Raw genomic sequence first — 14630 nt, 5'->3', positions numbered from 1 at the left:
TTTAGACAGATGACACGGTGGTGACAGTTTTAATCCCTCAAATTAGACTTGTGTATCAGTCTTGGAGAGTTAAAAAAAAAAGGGATAGACTTGTGTATCTTTTTTTCTTTTTTTTTATCCACAACTTGTGTATCAATATTGGATAATTAAATAAGACTACGCTCAGAATTACTAGAGAAGGGCATGTTTCATAGACCAGATTAAGATGTGATCCGATTACAAATCCGTCAGGCATTTGAATTCAAACATTTGCTGAATAGATTACAGGGCAATAGAGAGGAAAAAATTGTTGGAAATGTGATTTATAATTATAGATCGGCTAAATAAGCCATTTGGCTTTTACTTTTTGTCCTTATTTAAATTTTTTTCGTATTTGTTAGTTTTTTATCAATTTTTTTGGGGATTATTACTTCTTTTTGACAAGAGGAATCTAAAAAGTAAAAAATTATGATTGAAATCCAATTTTTTTTGAATAAAGACGAAAAAATTGGCTTATTGACTTATTTCTGTCTGTATTCAAAAAAATTAAATTTTGATCGTAATTTTTTACTTTTTAGATTCCTCTCGTCATGACGAAGTAATAATCCCCAAATATTTGACAAAAAACTAACAAATGCAAAAAAAATTTGAATAAAAACAAAAAAAAAAGCCGAGCGGCTTATTTAGCCGAACAACTATTTATAGTCCTAGTAAAAGGACAATTGACTAATTCCAAATAGCAAATAAGGGCATTAATAGGCCGGAAAAAAAACCCACACCAGTTTCAATATAAGCACACACATAGTAACACAAAGAAGTGAGGAAAAAGAAGAAAAAGACTCCCACAAAGCCGCTTCTAGACGGCCACAATCTCCACCTCCCCTGCCGGCTCTTTCTCTCTCTCTCTCTCTCTCTCTCTCTCTCTCTTAATTCCTTTATATGCCCTCCCATAGGAATACACAGCCGTATTAAAACATTGCCATTTCATCCCCCCTCCTCTCTCTGTCTACACCTTTCTTGCGTGACATTTTGATGGGGAAGATCTCGCAGCAGAAAATCCAGAAACAGGGCTCGATTACCAGCAGCAGCAATAGCAACAGCAAAAGCTCGGCGACGACGAAGGTGAAGAGAACGCGAAAGAGCGTCCCGCGGGACTCTCCCCCGCAGCGCAGCTCGATCTATAGGGGTGTCACGAGGTACTATATAAATTATATAATTCGCACCACTGTCGTAAATATTAGCCCATCTTAGTCTACTTATCGGTATCGGTGATACGGTACATTAACTAGTCGATATCCGGCGTACCCGTAAAAAATTGCTCTATGATTTTAAATGGTATGATGATGATACAGAGAGATCAAAGAGTTTTTGGTTTCGTTTTTGGTATAAGTTTGGTTTGGGTGATTGGTTTTCAGGCACCGGTGGACGGGCCGATACGAAGCTCATTTGTGGGACAAGAACTGCTGGAATGAGTCACAGAACAAGAAAGGAAGACAAGGTTTATTTGATGATTTTAACCTCTCTGTTTTTTTTTTTTTTTGCCTCCACAATTTTCACTTGATTATTATTATTATTATTGGTTTCTAAATTTTGTTTTTGTTGTTTCGGGATTCTGTTCTTGATCGGTGGAATTCAACTGAAATGCAGTATATCTAGGTGAGTTTGTTATATTGTTGTTAGCTCCTTTCTTGCTTATCTTCAATTATTTTCAAATATAACCCCCAAAATAAAATAAGGTAATTGATTTCTAACTCTCCTTTTTTTGTGCATGTAAATTTACAATATGGTCATTTCTCTTAGGTAAAAAAAAAAAAAAATCACACATTCAAAGGGGCAATCTTGTAACTTCACATGCAATTGAACAAAAAAAAAAAAAAAACAGTGCAATTACAAGAAGATAAGTGTGAAAATCACAACCCATAATCGTTCACAGAAAGAAATTGAACATTTTAGCTATAGCTTGTGCCTAGAAGCACTACCAACACAACTATTCGTGAATTTGAACCTTTTAACTAAAGATAAAGAAAATAAATACTTGTCATAAAATGAATAAGACTTCTCTCTGGTAATTAAATTGAACTTAAATTTTGTTTAATAACGTCAATAAATTCCGTAGGAGTTGTATCCTGGAGCCGCCGGCGTATGTTTTAAAACGAATTCGCCGGCCCTCCCACGTGAAAATAAATTAGAAGCGGTTGACTAGAGAGAGAGAAGCCAATGGCAAAAATAAATGAAGTAAGAATTGAAGTGTTACTTTTGGTCTGTCAATGGGAGCTTACTATACCCAATATGTGATATTTAGGGGCCTACGACGACGAAGAAGCCGCAGCACATGCATATGACTTGGCCGCATTGAAGTACTGGGGACACGACACCATCCTTAATTTCCCAGTAAATTCCTTTACCCAATTGAATTCATTTGCTTTCGATGGAGTATAATTTTACGCTATTTTTGTGCTATATTTATTTATTTATTTATTTATTTATTTTGTGATGGGATGTGATGTGAATTATGTAGCTATCAACATATCAAGAAGAGCTTCAAGAGATGGAGTGTCAGTCCAAAGAGGAATATATTGGGTCTTTGAGAAGGTACATATCCACGTTAATTGAAGGATATATGTCACTTTAAAAAAATACGAAAATGGTAAGTACATGAAACCAAACAAAAAAACTTCAGAAAAACAAATTAACGGTTCAGATTCAAAGAATTGGTCTTCTAGAGAAGAGTTCAGGGAAGAGTTTGTTTTCTTGGAGGGTTTTTGTTTTAGGTTTCGTGGACTGTACCAGGTCTGTTAAAAAAAACGACTCATTTAATTTTTTTGAATTTTATTTACAGAAAAAGCAGCGGATTTTCTCGAGGAGTCTCCAAGTACAGAGGCGTAGCAAGGTATGAAAAGAATGAATAATAGTCTTTCAAGTTTGATTCTAAATCTTGACATACAAAGACATTTTAATTAAACGTACCAAATACAAAATTGTTCTTAAAATATAGGACATTAAATTATAGTATCCGGTGAAACTAGATCAAATCTGCGTACATTGTGATTCATTTTGTTGATTTGTGAGAGAAACGCCATGTGTCATTAGGGATGGAGGTATTAAGAGGCCGGCAGTGGCCAGCCCTACTTGAAAATTATGTTTGTAATAAATACTTTTGATAGTTCAATCACGTAACACATAGATTTTTACTCATATTCTAAATTTATGGACTAAAATTTACTCTTACTACGCCAAATTTTACAACGTTCAACATGCGTACATGATAATATATTATTGCATTACGATACTACGTAACATTAATATACAGATATCAACGATATCTCTAGATTTCATTCTTCAAGTTGTCAAGGACTTATATATACAATAAAATAAAAACGTCACCACGACCTATCTTATATGCAATATTAATAACCAAAGCTAATTGGTAAATATCATCATACAAATTAAAAATTCCTTCTAATTTGACATTTCTATAACTTCAAAAAAAAAAAAAAAAAGATATTAATAAACGTCACCACTTATTCAAATCGATTTTGTGGTTGATTTCATATAAAGAAGATCACGTAACATCCATTACCTTTTTAAATATCTAGTTTGACTAAACTCCTCTCCTGTATGTCATTAGATTTTTACAAACGTCACCACTTATTCGAACAGTTGATTATGAATTATGGTTTGGTTTTATATTAAAAAAAATAACGCGTTAAATATATTAACTTTTCTCGTTGAGGTGAATCTCAGAGCCGGCACCGGGGTAAGATCCACAAGACCTCGGGCTTGGGCGACCTCCCACCGGGGTTATGTTTTGATTTTGATTTTTTTTTTTATGTAATTCAAGCCAAAAGCACAATGTAACATTGATTTTTTTTTTCTTTTTAACTTGTATTTCTTTTATTTTTTATGACTTGATAATAAAAAAAGATCACGTAAAATGTATTAACTTTTTTCATCGCTCTGCCCCGAAAATCCCTGTGCCTCTGTGCAAAAGGCCGGTTTTTCGACAGTTAGATTGTTTTATGTTTTAAATTCAACACAAAACCCTTCGGCACAGAGACATAGGGGGTTTTCGGCACAGAAGATTCTGCCTCATCTCACCAACGTTATAAAATGATAAAAATTCAATGATGTATAGCAACCTTGAATTTTATATAAAAATCCCGGCAATAAGCATATACAGTGCCAGAGATCTTTTCTACTGGTTGAAACTGTGCACTCCATAAATACCAAACTTGCCATTTCAAGTGATAAGTGAATGTGATATTTTTCCTAGGGGGAAAAGATCAAGAATACCCTTTTTAAATGTTTTGTACCACAAAGTGCTTGAATTGTCAAACAAGAAATGCGGTGTCCACATCTATTGATGTGTATGGACAACTGTCTAACTCTGGACACAACTAGGAAAAATATAACTCTGGACACAATTGTATATGGAGCCGTTCGATGTATGTGGGTTCGTATGCATCTGACGGTTGCAGAGACAATTGTGTTCGGCTTTTTCTTTTTTTGCTTTAAAGTTGTGTCAGTAGCATTGCTGATCAGATCCGGCGTTTGTTTTAATCTTTGGAATTAATTTACAGACATCATCACAATGGGAGATGGGAGGCTCGAATTGGCAGGGTGTTTGGCAACAAGTATCTCTACCTTGGAACTTATGGTAATATGTTTTGCTTAATGCTAGTTATTGTACTCCATTATTCAAAGCGGAAAATACTCTCGTTTATTTTTTCTTTCTTCCCTCAAAGTGGGTTTGGATTAAAAAGTACAATGACTTGATTTTTTATTTTTATTCAATTTTTTTTTGTATTTGTTAATTTTGCATCCAACTTTTGTGACTTATTGATTCATCTCGTCGAGAGGAATTAGAAAAGTAAAAAAAATTGATCAAAACTCATAAGTTTTTTTAAAAAGACAAAAATAAGTCGAAAATTGTATTTTTAAAAAAATTATGAGTTTTGATCAATAATTTTTTACTTCTTCAATTCCTCTAGTTGAGATGAATCAATAAGTCACAAAAGTTTGATGCAAAACAAACAAATGCAAAAAAAAAAAAAAATTTGAGTAAAGGAAAAAAAAAGTTCACTTAACTTTTTATTCCAAACCCACTCTCATTTAGAGAAGGAATAAAAACCAAAAGCGAAAAACAAACTAGGATTGCCAACCTGAATAAACTTGCACAAGTATTTTCAGATCGCTAATAAATGTTCATTTTGCGAATGAACAAAAAACAAATTAGCCTAGGAATATTTCACTTCTTATTCTTTCCTTTTCTTTTTTGTAGTTATTGTAGAAATAAGGAAATTTCCAAATGAGGCTTTCAGTCCACTTTAAGGTCAAATTAACTACACGTAACTTGTGATGGCAACTTAAACCTTGGACATCAGCTTTAATAAATGCAAATGAAATCCTTACTTGCTATAACAATGACATCTATAAATTTACTAAAAAAAAAAACAGTGACATCAATAAATTGACAGAAAATCCCTATTTAAAGCAAGCAAAATCCTAATCGTATCGATAAGTTTTAGTCAAATACTTCGAGCCATAATCAGAGCAAATTTGGTTCAGGCACTTTATGTGTAGTAAATTTTTTTGAAACCGTTACTTATAGATGCTCAACGAGAATCAGGATTCTTTTATGTGATAATCCATAATGATCTTGTTTGACGATTTAAACCGTTCGTAGTGGCGCTTTTAAGTTGCCCACTAATCTAGCTCCTTGTTGTTGTTGATGGTGCCAAGTGAAAATGAAACAAAAATACAGTTGGTTGGTACTTGGTACACATTCAGATCACCAACTTTCAACTGCTCTATGCCTGCTATTTATTAATTAGATAGCAAACTCTGAAAATAGTGAACTTTTCCACCCTCCACCAAATTTATCAAGCAAATTTATTTCCTGAATTTATTGTTACATCTTTGTTTTCCTCCCCAAACTACCCCTAAGCCTCTTGACTATTTTCTGCAGCTACACAAGAAGAAGCTGCAACAGCATATGACATGGCAGCCATAGAGTATAGGGGACTTAACGCCGTTACCAACTTTGACCTCAGCCGTTACATCAAGTGGCTAAGACCCAACCAAAACACAACCCCCAACCCCAGCAACCCCCAACCAAACCCTAACCCTAATATTGACTTTAAGCCCTTAATAAACCCTAGTGATGAAGGGGGACTGAGTTTCCTCCACCACCAACAGCAAAGTTGCGGCTCCGGCACCATCGAAGCAACCTTGCTCCCGCCGCGTCCTTGCGGCGGCGGCGCCACGTCATCGGCGCTAGGGTTTCTGTTGCAGTCACCCAAATTTGAGGAATTGTTGGATACAAAGTCAAGTGTTGACTCTCCATCCCCGCCGCCGGAGTCTGACCATCCGCGGAGCAGTTTTCCTGACGATATTCAGACGTACTTTGATTGTCAAGACTCCAATAGCTACGCAGAGGAGGACGATATTATTTTTGGAGACCTGAATTCATTTGCATCGCCCATGTTTGAATGCGAGCTCGATGCCTAGTTTACAATAATCGGCACATGATCCTCTATCCTAGAGTACGCATGTTCTCATGTCTGAATGCGATCTGATTCATTCAATGTGCCTTTAAGTTCGTCTCTTTTGAGATTCGCAACACTTTGAGTGACTGGGATTACATTCGGATAGGAGAACATACATATCAAGAGACAGAGAATTCCCAAAAATAAGTATTGCCATAAACCAAGAAGAAAGTACTACCCTTATCGTATACACGCGCGTATAGTTTTTTTTCCATGAATATAAGGGTGCGAGGACAACGATGACGAAAGAGACTCGAGTTTTTGTTCTTCTTGTTGGTGCTGGTGTTTTTGAAACATCTGGTTGTTATCTTCCTCTTCTGAATAAGGGGAAGAGGGAAGTTTTTCAATTATGATTATTGGTTCTTACATGTAGATAGAGAGGGAAATAGACAATTAATATTCGTTGCCTATCTTGTAATAACGTGATTGTAGGCTTGTAAGAGCCTCAAGTTTCATAAATTATTCTTCAATAAATTGGGTACTTTTCCACTAAGTAACAAGTAGTTGGATTTCTGGTTGGTGCTGTGCAGTGAGGTACATAGCACCGTGCAGCACACCTCCGAGCCGTCGGATCATGCATCCGACGGCTCGGATCTCATCTCGGGAACTAAAGATTGAGAGCCATTCATTGTCAAGATGAGATTCAAACCGTTGGATGCACGATCCGACGGCTTGGAGATTCGTAGCATGATGCATAGCACATTACTGCACAACACCATTCCAAATTGCTAGTAGTCACATATATAGTCTTTTGACTGTTAGTTTTATCTCATTTAATAATGCCTTGTACTGCTAACTAGCCTCTAACGTTTGTGGACCATGAGAAACCAAGTTATACTCCTCCATGAGACCGTATGCAAGTTTGAATCCCACTGGAGGGTTGTTGATTTTAGAGCGCGGAATAAGTTGAGGTGCACGCAAACTGGTCTGAAAATTCGATTAAAAAAAACAAACATTTGTGGACCATATCTTGATCAAATTGAGTTGAAAGGTAAGAGAGGGATGGTCTACAATCTCATAAAAAATTGATTTCCATTAGGTCATATTCCAAAGTTTTTTTTCGGAAAGAAAGGGGAGGGTTGGGATGGCATATATTGGGAGAGAGAAACGAGGTGCATAGTAACGAGACCCGTCGGGGTGTGTCTAATTTGATCTGGATATTCATTTTTTAAAAGTAATAATAATAGGACCCAATGCTAACCTTGTAGTTCATATAAGCTCTTCTACAGGTACTGATGGAGAGACAATCGATGGGGTACCGACCAATTGTGGGGCCCACTTCGGAATCCTACGCAAACGATCCAAACCGTTTATTAATTTTTAAATATATTTCCGAGTGTTCCTGTAAAATTTCAGATCAATCGAATAACTATAAGTGCTTGATTCAATGTTCACATTTTGCTTCGGAGTTTTCTGACCACTCATAAAATTATTCAACCTTGCTTAGCTTCTCTTTCCTTCTTCTGGCCCATGGGTAAACCCAACAAGCTCCTCGGCTTGGGCAACTCCCTTGGGCTAGGGCAACCCAATCCAAAACAAAGTTTTATGAACCAAGAAAAAATATTGGGAAAATGACGGCCCATGACATGTTTTGATAATTAATACCCGTCAAGAACATGTTGAGAATATTTGTTAATGCTGAAAATGTCCTTGAAGGGTATTAATTATCAAACACGTCATTGGCCGTCATTTTCCCCAAAAAAATTAGGAAGAGGCCCAGCCCAAAAGTTTTAGAGCAAAGGCCCAGTAATGGGCAAAAAAAAGTTTTGGAATCAGCCTTGAGCAAAAATTCGGCAGCAAAAATGCTAGAGTGCAAAAGTAGAAGGGTTAGAGTGAAATAAAGCAAAAACTAATTCTTTCCTACAACCACTGCTTCAGTGCTTTGAAGGCTAAAAAAAGGGAAGAACCACAAATTAAACCAAAAATGCTACGGGCACAACTGTTGTGCAGGTTGTGCACCTAAGTCTCGTCGTCCAGATGTGTTTGGATGGTCTAGAATTTTAAAAAACTCTTCCAAGAAAAAATTTAACTTTTCCGGAGAAAAGTTTGAGCGAATCCTGTCCATTGATTACAACAATAGACGGATAGAGATTGGTTGTGTGTTGTGTTTTGTACAACTGTTATGTGTGTAGCACTTTAGTTAAACCGTTGGGAATTGGGGGAGCCTGTTGTGCACAGCATACGTGTTATACATGATCTAAGCTGTCGAATCGTGCATCTAACGGCTCAGATCTCATATCGACAATAATTGGCTCGCAGTCATCCATTGTCAAGATGAGATTTGAGTCATTGGATGCACCATCCGACGGCTCAGATCGTGCACAACTCAAATACTGTGCACAACACACACCACAGGTTTTATGAGGACATCAAAATGAACTTCACATACAGTAACATAGAATCGATACACTTTTGGCACCAAAAACTTATCGCACATTTGATAGAGCCAATTTTTTACAAATCAAGTTAAGAAATTATTCTCCGCAAAATAAACAACCTCAATCATTTGCATGGACATCAAAGTAAACCTAACACACAGTGACATAGAGTCAATAGACTCAATACACTTTTGGCACCCCAGAATCATTCCCAAGCAACAGCGACATTCTAAAATCGGGACTATTATGAGTTTGACAATTTAATCCAAGTTTACGTTATAGAGTTCAATGGTTGTAGAATCCAATGGGTAGAAATTCGTAAGGAAAAAATATATTTTTAAGCACAATTCAACAATCATATTCATCATTTATTTTTTCGAGAAGAATGTACTTTGATCACCAAGCTACTCATATTCGTTCATGTTCTAGAGCTCGATGAGTAGAACATCCGTGAATAAAATCAAGTCGATCGAATATTGATAATAATATATCTCTATAAAATAAAGAAAATGATTTTATCACTCCATTTTTTTTGTTAACGTCACTCTCCTGCAAGTGTATTTTTGCACCAAAAATACACTTGCAGGGAAGTATCGTTAACAAAAAAGGGAGCGGCAAAATCAGTAGTATAAAATAACCGTATATATCACATTGATTTTCAAGCACAATTCCACAAGCATACCAGCAAATGTTTATTTTTATTATGAGAGATATGAGAATGAGATACTTCAGACTCCGTTCCAGAAACCTTCTTAAAAAATAAGCAGTTTATTTCATATTTTCAAACTCAAAAATAATGTAAATGAAAAATAATATTTCAATTTTTTTTTGCATTGTATTTCAAACAAGATCTATATTCCATATTTTTATATTTTAATAAATCTATAATTTTTTAGTTTGAAATTGTCTTCTTAAAAAATAAAAGTTTTTTTTTTCAGCTACTAATATTCGATCTAACTTTTTTTTTAAACATTTGTTGCGTTAACGGTCGAGCTCTAGAAGATGGCCGGTTTGAATTAAATTTTGAACTGCGTTATGCTTGCAGTTAGGGCTGTAAATGAACTGAGCCATTCGCGAACTGTTCGAGGCTCGGTTCGGTAAGAGCTCGTTTGAGTTCGATTCGTCTGCTAAACGAACTGAACCTGAACCTCAATTCTAGACTCGTTCCGTAAATGAGCCGAACCTGAGCCTAATGGTATTCTGCTCGGTTAGGTTCGCGAACCTATACTTAAATTTAATTAATAATTCAATAGGGGTCTATTTGTAAATGTAAAAAGTTTTAAGGTTGTATATATAATTCAATACTTATTTTTCTCCCAAATTCTATACGATCAATGAGAGAGTTTGGGTTCGCTTGAGTTTAATGAGCTGAATCGAATCAAACCTGAGTCTTGACGAACTCAATTCGAGCTTAAATTCGGCTCGACTCGATTCATTTGAGTTTAACGAGCCAAACTTGAGCCAAAATGTTCAAGTTCGAATCGAACCCGAGCCGAATCCAAGCCGAACTCGAGCCAGACTAGTATCTTAACGAACCCAACCGAGCCGAACCCGAGCCTTGAAAAATTTTAACGAGCCGAACTCGAGCCAAATTGTTCAGGCTCGAATCGAACTCGAACTCGAACCCGAGCCGAACTCATACTTTAACGAACCCAAGCCGAACTTAACAAGTTTCGGCTCGATTCGTTTCGTTTACAGCTTTACTTGCAGTACTCATATAGCACCGCAGGTTCTTCAAGTGGACCAACTCTGCCCCAGTCGCATCTTTCTGAGTGTCCTGTGGTGGTGGTCGTCGTCGTCGCCTTGGGGAGTGGTGGTAGTGGAGAAATAAATGATACTCCAATGGGTAGGTGGAACGGGCTGTTGTTTAATTCTGTGATGAGAGAGAAAGGTATGAAAGAGAGAGATCCACCACAACCACGTGGTGGCAACCATCTGACATATACACTCAGATTTAGAGTGAGAAAGAGAGAGAGAGAGAGAGAGAGCAGTTATTAAATTGACTCTACCTGCTTACCCTTTTCCAGTCACAGTCACGCCAGGCAAGCTTCCATCACCCTACAACTCATCCCCCCTCAACCCATTTTATTTATACTCTCTCTCTCCCCCCCTCAACCCATTTTATTTATACTCTCTCTCTCTCTCTCTCTCTCTCTCTCTCTCTAACTACCTCTAGAAGGCTAGAACAATTCACCCATCTCTTGAAATTCTGAACAATCATAGGTTTTAGGATTTTGGAATCACCCGAAAACACTGCCAAAAAACCAAACCCCACCACAGCACACCCACAATCGACATAAACAGTTGTACTATTTGGCATCTCTTTTCCATTAATGCACCTAAAATTCATCCAGTTCCCAGCCTCATTTATCCACTTCCTTCGTCAAAACAAATGCCACTGCTCTTCACCATTGCCCACGAGATCCCGATCTTGTTTTGCCCCGTAATTCAATCCCATGAAATATGCTGACAGTGTCACGGTTGGATCCACTGGCTGTGCTGTGTACTATGATATAATGCTTGGATTGCAACAATGAAACCCCATTTCCCTCTTCTAGTGGCGGTGTTCATTGTTGTGGGATTCAGAGTAGTTTTCTCTCAGGTATCCGATGAGGAGGAGAAGGAGATCTTGCTCCAGTTCAAGGCCAACGTCACAAGCGATCCATACAACAGCTTGGCCTCGTGGGATTCAAGCAAGAACCCGTGCGCAGAGTACAGTGGTGTTTTCTGTAACTCACAGGGCAATGTGATCAGAATTGTGCTGTGGAACACTAGCTTAGGCGGGGCTCTATCGCCCGCTTTATCCGGGTTGAAATATCTCCGGATTCTGACCTTATTTGGGAACAGATTCACCGGGAACATCCCCACCGAGTACGGTGAGATTCAGACACTGTGGAAAATCAACTTGAGTTCAAACGCTCTATCTGGGTCTGTTCCTGATTTTCTTGGCAATTTGTCGAATATTCGGTTTCTTGATTTGTCTAGAAACGGGTACACTGGTGAGATTCCATCAGCTCTGTTCATTACTTGTCGGAAAACAAAGTTTGTCTCTCTTTCTCGTAATTCGCTTTCTGGGTCTGTGCCTGTGTCAGTTGGGAATTGCTTGAATCTAGTTGGGATAGATTTGTCTTTCAATAACCTCAGTGGTGGGTTGCCTTCACAACTTTGTGACATTTCAGGCCTAGCTTACTTGTCATTGGGGAGCAATGTGTTAAATGGGAGTGTTTTAGAACAGTTGTCATCCTGCCAGAGCTTAATGCTTTTGGATCTTGGTTCCAATTCCTTCACCGGTTCAGCTCCTTTTGGTGTTCTTGGGTTGACAAATCTTACTTATTTTAACATTTCACATAATGGGTTTGTGGGGGAGATTCCAAATATTGGAACTTGTAGTCAGGGATTGGAAGTTCTTGATGCTTCAGGGAATCAGTTGTATGGAGAAATACCATCGAGCATCACAAATTGCAATGCCCTTGAGGTCTTGGACTTGGGGTTTAACAGTCTAAATGGCAGCGTCCCAACTGAGCTTCCGAATTTGAAGAGTCTTCAGATTATTCGGTTGGGGAATAATTCGATTAATGGAACGATTCCGGCAGGTTTTGGGAGCATTGAGTATCTTCAAGTATTGGATTTGCACAAGCTCAACCTAGTCGGCACCATTCCTGGGGATATAAGCAATTGCAGGTTTCTTCTTGAGCTGTGAGTCCAATTACAACCCTTAACAAAATGCTATCTATTTAAATCACCATTTGCTTTGAATAAAACTTGAACATTGTTTATGCCATGTTGCTGCAGGGATCTTTCTAGTAATGCTTTACAAGGAGAAATACTCCAAACCCTAGACAACATGACATACCTTGGAATTCTTGATTTACATGAAAACCAGCTCAATGGAACCATCCCATCAAATCTTGGGAATCTGTCTCAACTCCACTTTGTTGAGCTTTCAGTAAATTCTCTCTCTGGCCCAATCCCTGATTCACTTGGAAATTTGAAAAATCTTACTCATTTTAATGTCTCCTACAACAAACTCAATGGAACTATTCCTTCCAGCCTCCAGCATTTTGGTTACTTAGCATTTTTTCACAATCAAGGCCTCTGTGGGCCTCCTTTGGATATATCCTGCTCAGGCCATGCCACATCGAGAAAGCAGTTTAGTGCTTCAGCCATTATTGCTATTGTTGCTGCCGTAGTGATCTTAACTGGTGTTTGTGTAATAACCATTTTGAACATGAAGGTTCGCAGGAGGAGAAGGGACAACGAGGCAGTGGTTGTTGAGAGCACTCCGCTAGCCTCATCAGACTCGAGTGTCATAATCGGGAAATTGGTTCTTTTTAGTAGAAGTCTGCCTTCTAAGTATGAAGATTGGGAGGCTGGAACCAAAGCTCTACTTGACAAGGAGTGTGTTATCGGTGGTGGGTCCATTGGAACAGTCTACAGAGCTAATTTCGAAGGAGGGATTACGATTGCAGTGAAAAAGCTTGAGACTCTGGGAAGAATAAGAAACCAAGATGAATTCGAGCATGAAATCGGACGGCTGGGAAATATTCAACACCCAAACCTAGTTGCTTTTCAAGGTTACTACTGGTCCACTAGCATGCAGTTAATTCTATCTGAGTTTGTTCCAAATGGTAACTTGTATGATAATCTACATGGTCTAAATTACCCTGGGACTAGTACTGATGTTGGCAATCCTGAATTAAATTGGCCTAGGAGGTTTCGGATTGCCCTAGGGACTGCTAGAGCTTTAGCGTACCTTCACCATGACTGCAAACCTCCGGTCCTTCACCTGAATATTAAGTCCACAAATATACTCCTAGATGAAAATTATGAAGCTAAACTGTCAGATTATGGGCTGGGGAAATTACTTCCGCTGCTTGATAACTATGGCTTAACCAACTTTCACAACGTGGTTGGGTATGTTGCGCCAGAATTGGCTCAAGGTATGCAATTTAGTGACAAATGTGATGTTTACAGTTTTGGGGTGGTTCTGTTGGAACTGGTTACAGGGAGGAAGCCGGTGGAGAGTCCGGGAGTAAACGAGGTAGTGGTTTTGTGTGAATATGTTAGGGGGCTGATAGAGAGTGGCACTGCTTCGAATTGCTTTGATAGAAGCTTGAGGGGTTTCGCTGAAAATGAGCTGGTTCAAGTGATGAAGTTGGGGTTGATTTGTACTTCTGAGACGCCTTCGAGGAGACCAAACATGGGTGAAATAGTTCAGATTCTTGAGTCCATTCGATCTGGAATCGATTAGGGCTGGATTTAGTGGATAGAGAGTATTGATTAGGGAGCTTGGCTGAACATTTGATTTGGGTATCTGGGTGGTTGCATAGTTTTAGGACAGCTATAGTCACTTGGAGCAAAATGAACAGCAGGAATATTCTTTTGCATTCATTTTAGATATTTCCTCGATCAATTATTCTTGTAAGTTGTTCAATAAAATTCATTCTTTTGTACCTCACCTGCAAACAGAGAAATGTTTTTAGTTTAGTTTGAGTTTTTCATTTTTTTGGGTTTATTCTTGTCCTCAGCAACAACTAGCACATTTGGATATTAAGTTGGAATTGGACAAAATCAAATGTGATTTCAGTGTGTCCGATGCATGCTTGCAAACATTTTCCCATTAGCTAAGGTCCAAGACTAATTATTACTTGTGCCTCGTCCATTGTATCCAGTTATAGCACCTTTTATATGATATCAGTTCAAGTAAAACTTTGTGACACTGTTA

General features: G+C 37.9%; 2 protein-coding genes across 2 annotated transcripts; both read left to right on the top strand.

The window, feature by feature from the left end:
• The first annotated feature begins 781 nt into the window (after positions 1 to 781).
• On the top strand, positions 782 to 7020 carry LOC131335304 (AP2-like ethylene-responsive transcription factor At1g16060). The gene is made up of 8 exons (XM_058370613.1): positions 782 to 1175; positions 1395 to 1477; positions 1627 to 1635; positions 2282 to 2370; positions 2498 to 2571; positions 2819 to 2869; positions 4560 to 4636; positions 5948 to 7020. The coding sequence occupies exons 1-8, from the start codon at positions 1012 to 1014 to the stop codon at positions 6487 to 6489; spliced, it is 1089 nt and encodes a 362-aa protein (XP_058226596.1). The 5' UTR covers positions 782 to 1011; the 3' UTR covers positions 6490 to 7020.
• Positions 7021 to 11018: 3998 nt separating this feature from the next.
• LOC131335303 (probable LRR receptor-like serine/threonine-protein kinase At1g12460) lies at positions 11019 to 14420 on the top strand. Its single transcript, XM_058370612.1, has 2 exons — positions 11019 to 12601; positions 12698 to 14420. The coding sequence occupies exons 1-2, from the start codon at positions 11439 to 11441 to the stop codon at positions 14154 to 14156; spliced, it is 2622 nt and encodes an 873-aa protein (XP_058226595.1). The 5' UTR covers positions 11019 to 11438; the 3' UTR covers positions 14157 to 14420.
• The last annotated feature ends 210 nt before the right edge of the window (positions 14421 to 14630 follow it).

The sequence above is a fragment of the Rhododendron vialii genome, chromosome 8a (assembly GCF_030253575.1).
Source record: "Rhododendron vialii isolate Sample 1 chromosome 8a, ASM3025357v1".
NCBI lineage: Eukaryota > Viridiplantae > Streptophyta > Magnoliopsida > Ericales > Ericaceae > Rhododendron > Rhododendron vialii.
Note: the sequence above shows the minus strand (reverse complement) of the source record. Positions and strands in the feature narration are given on the sequence as shown.

Excerpts from the sequence above, each read along its gene's own strand:
- LOC131335303 (XM_058370612.1), top strand. The coding sequence starts at position 11,439 with ATGAAACCCCATTTCCCTCTTCTAGTGGCGGTGTTCATTGTTGTGGGA. Across the intron at positions 12,602-12,697 it reads TGCAGGTTTCTTCTTGAGCT|GGATCTTTCTAGTAATGCTT; the intron begins GTGAGTCCAATT and ends ATGTTGCTGCAG.
- LOC131335304 (XM_058370613.1), top strand. The coding sequence starts at position 1,012 with ATGGGGAAGATCTCGCAGCAGAAAATCCAGAAACAGGGCTCGATTACC. Across the intron at positions 2,371-2,497 it reads ACACCATCCTTAATTTCCCA|CTATCAACATATCAAGAAGA; the intron begins GTAAATTCCTTT and ends TGAATTATGTAG. Across the intron at positions 4,637-5,947 it reads TCTCTACCTTGGAACTTATG|CTACACAAGAAGAAGCTGCA; the intron begins GTAATATGTTTT and ends TATTTTCTGCAG.